This window comes from Branchiostoma floridae, chromosome 1 (genome assembly GCF_000003815.2).
Source record: "Branchiostoma floridae strain S238N-H82 chromosome 1, Bfl_VNyyK, whole genome shotgun sequence".
In the NCBI taxonomy this organism is placed as follows: Eukaryota; Metazoa; Chordata; class Leptocardii; order Amphioxiformes; family Branchiostomatidae; genus Branchiostoma; species Branchiostoma floridae.
The window spans coordinates 29,173,579-29,188,397 of NC_049979.1; the positions used below are offsets into that span (position 1 = coordinate 29,173,579).

At 41.8% G+C, this 14,819-nt stretch overlaps 2 protein-coding genes across 3 annotated transcripts in view; one reads left to right on the forward strand and one right to left on the reverse strand.

Annotated features, from left to right (window-relative positions):
- The window catches only part of LOC118429263 (L-carnitine dehydrogenase-like), a 38,055-nt gene extending 35,356 nt beyond the window's left edge, over positions 1–2,699 (forward strand). For both annotated transcript variants that reach the window (XM_035839741.1, XM_035839750.1), the window contains one exon: positions 2,570–2,699. In XM_035839741.1, coding sequence (XP_035695634.1) covers positions 2,570–2,616 — 47 coding nt within the window. In that variant the 3' untranslated portion in view covers positions 2,617–2,699. The remainder of the gene's footprint in view (positions 1–2,569) is intronic.
- LOC118429175 overlaps positions 1–10,616 on the reverse strand; it is a 31,594-nt gene extending 20,978 nt beyond the window's left edge. The window contains exons 1-2 of the mRNA XM_035839624.1: positions 10,109–10,616; positions 2,633–2,689 (exon numbers count right to left, since the gene is read on the reverse strand). Coding sequence (XP_035695517.1) covers positions 2,633–2,689; positions 10,109–10,304 — 253 coding nt within the window. The 5' untranslated portion in view covers positions 10,305–10,616. The remainder of the gene's footprint in view (positions 1–2,632; positions 2,690–10,108) is intronic.
- Positions 10,617–14,819: the final 4,203 nt, after the last annotated feature.

Below are 14,819 nucleotides of genomic sequence, written 5' to 3' on the forward strand. Positions count from 1 at the left end.
TTTTCTCAGTGGTGAGGTCACTCGCGATGATCTGGAGTAATTAGGTCTGTGGTGCCTCCCCGTGAAAGCTGCCTATTTGAGCACTCCTGATTTGCATGTGAAAAGGAGGGGAGAAAGGAGCAACACGCCTGCGGAGAGCAGACATGGGGCATGACAAGATGTTCTGAATGCCAAACCAGGCCCGACTATTTTGGTTGTAAGGGATCTGAGGGCAGGGCCACAGCAAAGGGTCAGGGATCATACGGGACCGGGGGAATTACTCGCACGAGACAGCGGCCGCCAAAGGTTCAAACACTTGACGACACTAACAACTCCTTATGTACCTTGTGTGAACAGAGAATAAAGGGGATGTGGAAAGCATGGCATTACTGCGACACTGATTGATGTGTAGAAGGTATTCTGCATTAGCTGTTGCTACACGTAGAACTGGTGAGGAATGCTGATGACACCTGCAGTCTCATCAACAACACGGCATCTTAAGAAAATTCACACAACGGCACCTCTTTGAGGGCCTGAATGCCCCTTTTCAATAAGGCACAGGGAGCCTATTTTCAAGAGTCCTCTTTATCCCATTTTTCTGCATCTTCCTCTACAAAAAAAATGCAAAGATCTAAGAAATAAATTGTTCTTGAAAACAGATTTTTGCATTATTCAAACTTTTTTATACTTTGGCACCTCAAATATATTTTCCAGAATGAGGCCAACACATTTATTAGAACACCTTGCAACATCTCTTCGGGCACTGTGAAAACATTTTCCGGAATAGTTTTATCACATTATTATTATAATAAGTCACTGAATGACAAGATTCTTTGTACAGAACAAGGTGTTTTATTTTGCCCACATTTCAGTGACCATCTGTCACCTTTTTCAGGACAATTTTTTTTTCTGACATTGCACTGCCGCATAGGTGTCGCTGGTTACAGATTCCGAACGTAAAGCAGTGCAATGTGAACTAGTGACGTCAGATTTAGCAGTTGCCTCAAAACTCCCTTCCACGCGGTAAACTCCCTTCTTCAGCAAACTCCGTTTCCCTGTATCAGAAAACCTTGGTCAACATTAAAACTCATGAACCAGCCCCCCCCTCCCAGTAAAAAAGAGCCAGCCTGGCTCAAAGTCTGTGAGGGAGGCCATTAGAATTGCCCTAAGAAAGGTGACAGACAGTAGCCTAGAATCCAGCCTTGTTAGCAATTTGTCCGCTCCCGACAGTGGACTACCGGCTAGACAGATGACACGCCAGTTGATTACCACATTCGGTTGTGTACAAACAATCTTGTTATTCTGTTTGCATACTAGAAAGGCCCCGCTTCTGCAGGGCTTCTTCATTCGATCTGATATCTTTTCCTCAGACAGAGAGGTATTCTAATAACTTGTGCTATCGCGTCTCCCCATCTCGTACCTAACGCTAAAGAAAGGACAAGGCGGGGTGAAGTCAAAGTGATTCCCGCAAGGATTTATGTGAAGCTATCGGTCATATTCTCCCCATACAGACATGATCCTCTTATCTCTCCACCACAGAAAGGGAACTGTTTGGAATTCATCTCCATATATCAAGGATTTATTGCCCATTTACAATGGAGGAACTTCAAGTCCTCCCACGTAATTTCAGATACTCCTGGCAAGATATATATCTTTGCTAGCACTTACTTTGTAGTGCTTCTGATTGCAACTGTTTGATAAATGAATGTACGTTGTATATTATATATTTATTTCAATATATCAGCTATACAGATGTGTAGTTTCCTGTACAAGAATAGAATATGTCCGCATCCATTCTGCTGTCTGCAAGTTTCAAAGCGATCCATTTAACAAGCAAACTACACTTTGTCTCAATTTGACTCCTACCCTCCTAATGGACCAAGCTGTAAATTGATGCTCTAGACTGTGTGCAATTTTAGGGTGCCATGTATCAACTCACAGAGTCTAGGGAATCCCATTTCCGGAGTTATAGATATACTTCTGAAATACATCATCGAAGTAGTGTATCATCAAATGGGGGTCTGAATAAAGTGGTGCACTAGCTAACAGAGGCCCTGTTGGATTTGCCAAGTTTCCTTGATTAAAGTATGCACTTTTCATAATTTTCAAATCCCCAAGTGTCCCAAGTTGTTGTCCAAGTCTATCTATTCAGATTGATGGAAAGAGGACGACCTTAGAAGCCAGAGCTGAGGTCAAACCCAGTAGAACATGGGCATGTGTTAATTAAAGTTTGGAACAGCACCAAAAGATCCGTGAACTAAATACTTGCACAAGATGGAAAAAAAATCAAGTAATCGGGCCAATCAGAAGTATTCTTACAATTAAGCAAGGGCAGTGTGAAAAACAAAAAGTCCTTGATGTATGCAAATTTACCAGCAAGAAAAAGCGAAGAAAATAATAATTTGAATTCATCTGGTTCAAAATATGTTCAAGGCTGGTGGATAAGGGATGCATACTTTATTTCTGAAATCAGTTCCCATTTTACCTTTTAGTCCCACAGATTGTGACTTGCCCCCAAATCGGGGATGCATACTGTATATGGGGTGCATACTGTAATCAGGAAAATAACATATTTCTTGTTTTTCAGTAGTCGTCGGACAAACAGTTCCAACAACTTCTGCTATGGCAACAACATGATTGACACATGACTGACCTGATTCTAGATCACCTGGCCCTCCAGAAACAGTCTGCAATGCCTTCCTCTTCTTTGCTGGAATAAAAAAAGTGCAAATTATTAATATTTCAATAAGCCTCCTGTTTATTATTTGCATATCTGCATTTTTTGGTATATTATTAGCCAAGTTTGTGAGAAGTCAGGTTTTTTACGTCAATGAAAAATTGTCTTCAGCTCTTTTGCATGGCACAGTCATATTAGTCATAATAGGGTACTAGAAAAAACAGTTTCTCCCAGATCTCTTCAGTGTCACTGACACTGACAAAGATAGTCGATGCTATCTGAAACGTCTAACCACTGCATTTCCAAAGCAATATCGAGTAACTGTTCCTTTGAGCAACTTTTTTTTGTGTGTAAGTTGTTTTCTACTTTAACCCACTGTTGTATGGCCGAGTTATTGAACAAAAAAATGACATCTATGGCCACAAATTTTACCTGTCAGCCAAAAAAACTGTTATACACAACTCATACAGACCTGAATAATTTATACAAACAAGTGTGAATGGGCCTGTATCATATCTATTAGATAGAGACCTGGTGTTTTATAATGTGTTGGTGTAAGGTTTAGCGTTACCGTAAATCACTAGGTGTTGCTAACAACACATTCTGTGTGACGAATAGCCTGAGGCGACAGATAGCGAACAGTTTGTTTCCATAGCAGACAAATACCTAGTCAGGCATCTGAATCAGATGAAAATCTGTTTGGTAGACATACCAAGAAGTTGGCATCAGTCAAGCCATATGTCTTATATTTTACATATCAATTTAGCAACATGTGACTGTGTTGTTTTTGTTTTATGAACCACTTAACCTGTGTTTTGACATAAATCGTTATTGTGATTTATTTGTTTATTGCAGCATGTAATACGTACCATGTTTAACATGATACACAATGGCTGACAAATGCATATAGACTCCCCATGCAATGAAAAGAACATCGCATGCACTATCCTTCTTTCAAGGACAAACATTTGGAATACCACAGTAATTGACTCTTTCTAAAGGCCACACCAATTTAATTTGTCGGTTCTCTGATTTTTTTAAGTGAACATATGGTATGGTAAAACTAAAAGTAGAGGGCATAAAGGAAAATTGTATTCCCTCCAACAAAAATTATTGTACCAAGTATAAACCTGGTCCTCAGGCTTTGTTATCATTTTCCAAATATTAATTTTTAATTTTTTTTCTAAATCTGAGAACCAACAAATCAAATTGATGTGGCCAAAGGTATTCATGACACCTACAGGTAACTTATATACCTGTTAGCATACACCCCCAAATTCCTTTGGGGTTTATGCTAACAGGTTGGAGAGACCAACCAGGTCATTTTTTTCTGATGACAACTGACAGCCCACAAGATGTCATCAGAAAAGGGACACTGTAAGGCCAGGTTGATTTGATATGGATGACATCAATTTTTGTCCTTTAAAAAAAGTTTTTGTCCTTTAAAAAAAGTTTTTGACCATATAGTGACTGTAAATTGTACAAAGCAGAAGCGTAAGGAGCAAATTTATGCCATACATCGGAAAAAATATCCGAAAACTGATACCAATGTAAGAATGACAATTCAAGTCAATTCCAAGGTCAAAGAAAAAAGTGTGACAGAACAAAAATGAAGAATCTATTGTTCTGTATAGCATAATCTGTGTGTTTATTTTGTTTGACCTTCTTCACCACTTGAATTTCATCATGAAAGAAATTTGTTTTTTTACCAATTTTTTTTCACAGGCTCACATCAGTTTTATGGTTCCCAGAGGATGTCACATACCCAGTAATCAATATGGCCTCTAAGGCCAGAAAAAAAAGCCCGACTCAAAGAGCCTGCTCAATAGACTAGGACAGAGACCCTTATCTCTAAACTTTGTGCTATTCTTGTCAGTCAACAGAGACATTCCCTACACACAGCCTTGGGCTACCTGCATTACTGCCTCTTTTATACACAGTTTGCAGGAATGTCAGTTCTTAAAACCTTCTCCTTACTGACTTCTGCGCTGAGGTCTCAGTTACGATCGTTGTACGATCACAGTATGAAGGCATTCTGGGGATAGTCGAACATGTGTGCAAAATTCATCTTGTCACCAAAAACGCAGCCTGTGGTTGGTTTTGTCACAGCTCGGCTTCAAAGATCCTACTACATTAAAGTCATACAGCGACCTGTGACGAATGCAACCGTACCACAACCAAGACAAATGCGGTGCTCTGTTTACGCCGAAAAGACAGAAATCTAAAGGATGACCTGACACTCGATGCATGTCTCTTCTTGCAATCGCCAGCAATATCTCCTTGACTGGTAGGCAATATATCACATACTCCAGGAAGGTATGTCAATATAAACACCACCTGCACATTTTTAACCTTCTGTCCACTGAAGTAGCAGGTTTTGGCACTAGACTTGCTGTTGAGTAATGCTAGTTCACCTTTATCCGCGTGGTAAACTATGTCCATTGTTTTTAAAAACAGGTATTCAGGGATGAGATGAGGACGGTGGTTTCAATTTGCAGTACTTTCACAATATTACAGTTTAATACCACCGTCCATTCACTTCGTCCATCCCTACATACTCTGTTTTTAAGAACAACGGATATAGGTTACCCCACGGATAAAGGTGAACTTAGCATTAGCAGGAAGAATGTTAAATGTCCCCCCTTGAATTAGGCCACGATGATTTGATTATCTGGATGACAAATTTGCCTTTGTTATGAAATCTAAGTGTTCAGGACGGTTTAACAAATGACTGAACACGCAGTCTGGTTTACACTACAACTTTTACAATAGATTCTTCATTTTTGTACTTTCACAACTGAAGTCATCTTCTTCTTTGACATTAAAACTGACATTCTATGACATTAGTATCCATTTTCGAATATCTTATCATTTTGAAATGTACAGCATCTATTTACTCCTTTTGCAGCTGCTTTGTGTACAGTATGGTCGCGATGAAAACGTTTTTGGGAACGGACAAAAATTGATGCATACGGATGTCATCCATATAATCGAATCAAAATAGCCTTACCTTAAATGCCTTAAGAGCAAAGCAGCAAATCTCAGCCCTGACCCGATGCAGACATTTCTATTTTTGTTTCTCGTGTAGCAGACTTATCGGCACCATTGTAATCGTGATGCCAGGATGTATATTTTTCATTAGAAATCTCTTCATTCACTTTAGAGCCTGCCGTTTCCTGTTATTTTTCTTTCGCATGTCCTCATGGCACAAGCACTAACGCTTGGTCAAAACGTGTCAGCCTCAGCCACCGCAAAGCTACATTTCAATGCCGCTTTTACTACACCTGAAAATCATTATGCTTTACCCGGTTTACCTTTAATTTTTCATCTACTCATTTCATCTCAATAAGCACAATGTTCTGACTAGAGCTAACATGCTTAATTGTTTTAGATTTATAAAGTTATTTACTCAATTTCAACTGCAGCAATAGATCATGTTAGAAAACCAGGCCTGAGTGTCAACTTTTTATTGCATATGCAAGAATAGTTCAAATATCATTTCCAAGGGAGACTTCCACATGGTTATGAGGATATTATGCTGAAAATGTGTACCAAATGCATTATGTTCATCTAGATGTAGAATGACTACTGTAACAGTAACTGTTACTCAGTGTGATATATTGGTCTGCCCTTCAAATGTCTCTTCAATGTTCTAGTGCCTTGTAAACTGCCCTCCCTTTTGTCATTTCAATGTTGACATCACAGCAGCGTGACCAAGACCAAGGTCATGTAATCAACGACCTGCTGTGCCCTTGTCTTTTCAAACAAATGCCAAGCTTTTCATTTATTCATTCAAAGGGGGAAAAGATTCATAAATGTGAAGTGGCATCTAGTCGTGGTGTGTTGACATGAAATGAGATGTCTTTTCCAAATCTCCAGACAATTCAGGTTTTAGACTTAAAAAACTGAGGGTGTGTTGGGGTTCAAGCAAGAAAGAGGGTCTGCATGGGGTGGTCCTGACAACGCTTTACGCTGAATTCAAAAACAGCGAAGATAAAAAGAAGGCAATTACGCAAAATTTGGGTGCCTGAGACTACGAATTGAAGAATAAGAGGGTGCATTGAGGAAGCCATGGAAAGGGTCTGCATGGGGTTGTCCTCACAACACTTTGCGCTGAATTCAGAAAAAAAAATACGTCTTACGCTTAAATAAAGGAAGGTAATTACGCAAAATCTGGTTGCTTCACTATGAATTTTGAGGATAATGTGGCATTCCCTACAAATTACCGGAAATTAAAATAGGTTGCCTATGCCTAACAGAAAAGAGCATGCAGACCCTCAAGGAATGGACTGTCAGAAGGAATAATACATAAGAATGTCCATTGACAGGGAGGACAATAGGAACTCATTATCCCTACTGTTAACCTCATAATCTCATCGGCTTTATCCTAATACATCAGACTGATACCAGCTCCATTGTTATCCTATTAATCATGTACACTTCCTACCACGCCCACCACACCCCAACAAACTAACTGTTGAAAAATAACTTTGATACAAATGACTGTACCTTCAATTTTAACTGTTCAAGATAGGGTCAACTCATGGGAGGGGCGACCAATAAGTTCTCAGCCTCACCCAGAAATGAGGTATACAGTTCAAATTTGGGGCATTGCTATAAGATACAAAGTCTTTTTAATATGAATCTCTACCAAAATTTGAATAATTGCGATCATTACTTTGCAGGCAATGAAATAATGTTAGGTGAGAGAGAAGGAAAATTGAGCTGTGACCTGAGTTGTGTGGATCAACTTGCTCTGCTGAGTCAGATTTTTTACCCACTTCTTTGTAGTTGTGGACACTAGCATCTTATGTATACTTGGCTTGATAATCTACTTTCTATATTGTCCTTATGTTACGTAGTGGGGCTTTAATTTGACTGTATTAGTTCCAAAAAGGTAGCATTGTTTACTAAAGTGATAGGAGGTTAACATGTTGTATTGTCCCAGTGTGACATTAATGTGACTTTAATTTGACTTTAATAAAAGTTCCAAAAGGTAGCCTAGTCTAGTAGACAGACAGAAGGCACTCAGTACTCAGAAAATGACTTTAGTTGTGCCTGCATGGGAGAAACGCAACAGGAGACCTTTTTGTTAGCAGGTATCTGTAGTAGGGAGTCCGACAACAATACTCCTGGTGTGCTTTAGAAATATCTGACCCATCCCCCCTCCCTTACATAGTTCTGTAACACAGGGATTGCTCTCTACCACCTGTATACACACGCGCGGATCCAGGGGGAGGCGCGCCAGGCGCGCGCCTCCCCCTTCAGCTGGCGAAAAAAAAAAGTTAGCAAGATAAACCCAGGCTACTAGGGGTCTTCGGAAGTTATGCTAGGAATATTGGCAACGTTATAAAACTAATTCGCTCATTTGAAAGGAGATTTTCTGGTAATTATAAAGAGAAACTTGCAGTTTGCAATTACTAGTGGGTCTTTCGAGTCACGTAAACTTACGGTAAAGGCCCGGGGCGCGACCGCATCAATTTCTCCCCATGAAACTGGTGGGTCGCTGTAAGCCAAAATCGGCGCTCAAAGATATAGAAAGAGCGTGAAAATTTTGTAAGATCTCCAGAAAATCAGCGGAATTTAATTATTTTTGATAAACTGGGGATTTCTATCGCCCGTCATCAGAGCCTTGGGAAAATTGGCGTCGTGCGCCGACACCCCCCTCCCCACTCCAGTTCTGATCAGTCGCCGCAATGACCGTGCTGACGTTTTTGTTGTCATTTTCCCCCGATTAATCGTCATCAATTGCCACCGCAGAAGCAAAAAGAGTCCGAAATATATGCAATAACAAATGCGTAAGACACTTTCAAAATCGTCTCCGGCAAGCCGCTCAGATCCCACGAGATTTCTATGCGATTTCATAGGAGCGCGAGCCGCTTCGCGGTGAAAGGCAAATCGGCAGCCAGGTACAAATAATTTTGCGATATTGTTTGTGTAGCGTGGCGTCATTTATGAATATTAACAAGGAGGAACTAGCCTTCGTTAGGTTTGTTAGGTTTGTCATCAGTGGTAGTTGATAAAGATAGTAAAAAAACGTCCCTAACGTGAACTAGACAGCCAAATGACAGAAAACATGACAAAAAGTTAGTGTTCGTTTGCTTCTCAAATTTGCTCAGAGATGGCTCTAAAATGCACCAGAGAGCCTCTATTTCTTAAAATTTTTCTGGGGGAGGTCCCCCATACCCCCCCAACGAGAGGGGGGAACCCCCCTCTCGTGCTCTCCCCCCGCGCAGCTTGCGCTGCGCGGCCGCGGACTTCGGCCGCGTCATGGTGCGCGCCCCCCCCTTAGCAAATTTCTGGATCCGCCAGTGATACATGGACAGAGCAGTTGTAGTTTAACAGAGGTGGGGAGAAAGCTAATTTAGGTGAGGGGTGGAATTTTCATCTGGCATTTTTAGAGAGCAGGACCTCTCAAGTTTCATAAGGGGTACAGCCATCCGTGGTGGCCGGTGTGGTGTTCAGGTGTTTGCTAAAGAGTGCTCAACTACCGCACATTCCTTCATGGTTTGCTGGACAAGCATTTTGGTCCTGGGCAGGGATCGCTGGTTTCACCTCTACAGAGACTCTCGACGTTTGGATGCGCGACAATTTTTCAATTCAGCGCTAAACAATGTTGTGCAAAGCGGGGGGAACAAAGACTGGAAAGGGCCGCCTTTTGTGGGGGAAGGCGTCGGGGGGCAAGTTCCATGCCAGTTTGGCTTTACATGAGCGTTGGTATGTCGACGGGCGATTCTCTGTCGCAGGTGGTAGCTTATGTTTAAACTAGATGCCTTCCCTGATTGTGACTTCCGCCCAGGGCTTGTCAAAGGGTCCCCAGAAGTTAACGTAAGTGGACGGACAGCGCTAAAGTGTGGAACTTTACTCCTGGGCAACTGCAAAACCCGAGGAAAGCGGCTCGGTCGCGGTTGACTGCACGGGGAATGAAGGGCGGGTAAATTAGCACATCGGCATTGTTGATTCTGGGATGACGGCTAACACCGAACCCTTAATTCACAGCAGTGCTAGAAGCCCGCCTCTCTCTCCTCACTACACGGGGGCACACACAAGCCACCGAATTACGCGCTCTTTCTAAAGCCAATTTTCTGGGCACGTAGGGAATATGATCTGGGAGTGAGGTGTGTATAGAAAACATCGGTGGGGGGAGAATTGGGCCAATGCACTGTGCTGAAAGCTTTAGAGAAGGACTAGGAAGCAACACGACTCCGGCGTTTACAATGTTTACCTTGAAGATAACTCGCTGCAATTCTGTGCAGCGTAGGAACTAGATTAGCTTCCCTACACCTCGGAGATCGGGTTGACAACGGGCTCAGAGTTTTAAGTACAAACACCACCATTTAAGACGTTGGGGATAGTTTAAGTTGCTCTAAGAAATGTCTAAGACATGGAAGGGTTATGAAAATAAATAAAGAATATATTTGTTTTTCTTGAAATTCCGAGAATGCTACTCACCTTTTTTCCGAGTGACAAGAAAGTAGATGCCGAATGCGATGAGACACAGGGCTAGCGTCCCCAGTACGCACCCCGCTGCTAGCCCGGGGACACTCACACCGCAGCCCGCCGTCTGCGCCCGGGCGCCCGGTAGCCATCCGCCCGCCAGGTAAAGTCCCAACAACACCTGTCGCCTCGTCCCTGAGATCGCGTCCATCCTTCCTTCACTCTTCTCTGCTCATACTGGCGTCCACAGAATCCTTCCCATTGAGTATACGGTATATACGTATCTAGATACGGACGTACCAGAGCTTCCGTGCACGGCACACACACACTACGTATACACCGCGCCAAGTTCCTCACTCACTCCCAGGTATTTGCATAGATTTGCATGCCGCATACTTTCCTGTCGGATGAGCGCTGACACTTTTGTAAATCTGAGGGCGGGACGCCGTTCGGGTGTGTGTTTTGCTCGGAGCGGTAAAGCAAGACCTCGTATTTAAATATCAATTGTACGCCACGGTATGGTCGACAAGAGGTATGTGTCACGAGGGCAGCTAGCTAGGCCCCGCGGTAACTAAAGATCTGAGTCCGCTCCACTAGTGGACAGGTGTCCCTCTGCAGTTAGCCACTCTCGTTCAATAAAAAAAAATACAAGTTACTGTTTTCAAAAGCGCTCCTAGGTTTGTGTCTGTGTTTCATACACCCCTGGGGGTGCGGGGGGCCTCGTCACGGGAGCCAAATGACCCTGGGGACCTGGGGTAGGGGTGGTCTCGGTCAGCAACTCAGGAATTCTTCGGGCCCGGGTAGGGTGACATCCAGGCATCAACATACCTCGTGAATTAATCATATGTAAGCATTCCGAAACATGCCTTTTAAGAAAGTATTACGGGTATTCTTAGATTATTTTCTTCTTCGCGGTATTCGGGAGGACTACACAGGTCAAAGAGAGCGTAACGGCAGTGGCTTGCTTTGGGACTTAGTCATCGAATTTATTTTTTTCTCCCTATATATACGGCAGGTTTCTTCAAGGCGTAGTCACTAAAATGCTGCGTGTCTTGAGACGACCGGTGCTTCTGAGATGGCATTCTTTAAGGATACGTGTCCCTACTTCTTGAGTACCTTACTGTTAGACATACTGTACAAAAAAACACAATACAAATCTGGCAATTTACGCTGTTTATTAATGTTCATGAAGATATAATAGATAGTATATTTACTTTAGTCACATTTGAATAATCTTATACCAAATGCATTGCAATCAGTTTGTATTATTTCCCGTAGATCTGTCATACTCTTTTTTTTTTATAAATCTATCATATCTTTTTCATAAATTAAGGAGAACACATTTGCCATATCTACATTTATCGTACATCCCTACGTGAAATTATATAGCCATTGCCATTGGGAAAAATGTATTTTTCATTTACCGTGTTTTACGCCTGATAAGTTGTATTCAATTAAATCCAGACAAAAAGACCCCGTGAACGATGTATCGCATTACACACAGGTTATTTTCCCTGTACGGTAGCCCAGTTAATTGTGCGCTCGTGTCCACAGGATGTTTTGACACGTATCAATTACCCTGTGGTTTACTACTACAGGAGTGCCCAACTGTAGACCGGAACTCGGTAGTTTGTTTGGTTTGTCAAATTTCTCACCACGAGAAAAAATGTGTTTGAAAAAGAAAGTAGCAAACGTCCAAAGTTTTTATTTTTGTCTAGTCAAACTATCAGTATGTACCGATTCCATAGCCTCGTCTACTCTGTCAAAATGTAGAAATGCAAAATAAAACGTTTAAGCAATCTAGATATTTGACGGACATGCAGCTACTCTCTCATTGGTCGAAGCGCTAATTACCGTGCTGTCATTGGTTGTACTGCTAATTGTGTTATAAAAGTCAGGTTCGGTCCATTGGTGTAGTGCCATATAGTGCATAAATGACAGTTTTATTATGTTCTGAAGAGTCCTTAAAGGATAGTAAAACTGTCATTTACACACGTCATTAACACGTATGTGACTGCTGTATTGTTCGTGTTGTTATAAGCTTTATGTGGATTACTACATTTCTCTAGTCACAGGGGCTTAATTTTCAAGGATAATTCGATTGAACGTAGAACGTGGTCAATATGTGTGCATTTCATTCCTTTAAAATCGTTGAATTTGTTGGCGTTTGTAGTGACAAAAATATGCACAAAACAAAAAGTATGGACAAAACTCAATGAGACCCATTCTTACTGCACAGACACCTGATATGACCTGTTATCAAAATCCAGATAACGATCTTTCACGGATTACTTGGATTATATGGAGATTACGGACTCCTTGACAAACGATTTGCTTCTGCAAGAATATGTATGGCAAAACTGGTATGAACAAGTCGTATCTTAGGGGTTTCCGGAAAAGATGGGCTAGGCTAGTGGAGTGGGCTGCCTAAGCGTGCTACCAGGGGTTTGGCATGTGCTTAAAAAAAGAAAACTCGTGTGCATAATTACCATCGCTGTTTACATGCCCTTCAAGTATGTCTGGTGTTTTGGGCTATGGATACATCCGCCCTAACAAAACAAAGACTAAAGAGAGATTTATATTCGGCTGAAGTTCCAAGGTCAAAAGTAATAGGTTTCACCGAGGGCACTATGTAATGTCCTTGATTTGATCTAGTAGATACATGTACCAGTATCAGGGTAGAAATTGCATCTTCGTGACCTTTGACCCCAAGGTTATAAGAATATGTACCAAGACTGCAAAATAGTCTAAGTTCGCAATTCGATGAAGGTTAGACGGTCCAGGTAATAAGATACGCCAAAAAGCAGTTACTCAAGCTACTGGATATGGTTTTGGAAACAGACATTTCAGACAACATCCCTTGTTTTCGTCAGTGACACTGGAGAGATCTTTTTGAGAGCAGTTTTTATATCCCGTATCCTCGCAATGGATTGATACGCAAAAGTGATATCCAGTTGCTTGATGAACTACTAGTACTTTTTGGCGTACGTTCTTTGGTGTATTGTATCCTATTCTGAAGTTAAATGATATAAGTATTACCTTGGAAGACCTACCGGTGGCCAGCATGTTGTCGTTTACAAACAGGAGGGTCTAGTTTGACATGGTGTTTCTCAAGTAGACCTTGTGCAGCTTGTTTTTATACAGTTCACAAAACACCAGGAATATGTAAGTGATGATGCAAATATGCTAAACGTTGTATAGGCCATTCACAGAAATGTTTTGTTCTTTGCTCTTTTGGGGCCCTAATTGAAAATATAATCCTACATAGTGTATCTTTAACGAAAGGGGTTATATATAACCCCCTTAAGCTTGCTTTAACATATAGTTCTATTGATCTCCAAGCAGATGTAAGAAACCAGCTTAGTCTGAACGTTTTGCAATATTTAGAACTTCGTGTATTTGTCAGACGTAACAAAGGATACCAAAGCACACGTAAAACGCTAAGTCTGGTCAGATAAACAAAGGAGGACCTATTGCCTATTACTTCTGAAGGAAGCCAAGTACAGAGTAGATCGCTGGAAAGCTTCCGACACTCTTCAACCAAATGAAGCTCTCCAGACCCCGTGTGAGTCCCTTCCTCATGGCACTCACCTACCCAGAAGGGAATGGGTGGACCTGAACAGAGCCAGGGTCGGAGTAGGTAGGACCAGAGACAACCTACTGAAATGGGGACGGGTGAACTCAGCTGAGTGTCGTTGTGGCCACCCTACCCAAACTATGGGACACATTACAAAGGACTGCGTATTAGGCCCCAACATCTCCAACCAGGGCCTACTAGAAGCTAATGAGAAGGCCGTGGCCTGGCTGCAGTACTGGTACGGAACGATATGATGATGATCTACTAGGAGATCACCGTCCTGTATTAAAGATTGTTGGAGACGAAAGTTCGGCAAATGCAGATCTCGATGCTGATGCAACCTGCTTCATTCGATTGTAACATTTCATGTCACCTAAATGGCCCAAATCTTTTTCTTTTACCGTCGGGATCGAATCAGTTAGGAGGACAAGCAGATTTGAGAAATCGTGTAAGACTTTTTCATACTAGTCACAGAAAAGCTTGGCGACAGTGATTCTAGAAGCCATTCTCTTGACGCAGTTGAACTACTACCCGGGTATGTAAAGTGTGAATTGGAGTGGTTTGTATATATCTACCTATAGCAGGAATCTCACTGGCTCACCTTTGTTGCCAAATGTTTCCGATAGACATTTGCTAACCTTCACCAACACGTCGCCATGTTTCCTTTATAATTTCAAATATCAAAATGTCGCAAACGAGCGCGAACTAGTCGCCAATCAATGCAAAATCCTGTTTTGATAAATCTTAGCCATCGTAATTGTACACTGGTTTTTGATTGTACTTTTTCCTGTCTTATTTTATTAGCTTATTTCTAACTTTGGACCTAAAGGCTAAAGGAATATGTTATCTACTCTCCAAGCAGAGGTTGAGCCCTCCACATAAGACAGAGAGTGATCAAGAACTAACGTTATAATCCTTTTCATCGTACAATCACAAACGAGCATTCGTGTGGTAGCCGTGTAGTTCCCAAAGTCTCTACCAGACTTACTACGCTGGCTGTTATAGGGAGAATAATTTGTCAGAGGAGTTTTGCTAACAGAGGAGTTGATCAGCCGACAATTTTCTAGCCAATTTTCCGATTTTTTTGCCCAATTATACTATCCCTGTACCCCCGTAGGACGGCCTGGGGGAGGCTACATTTCCCGTACA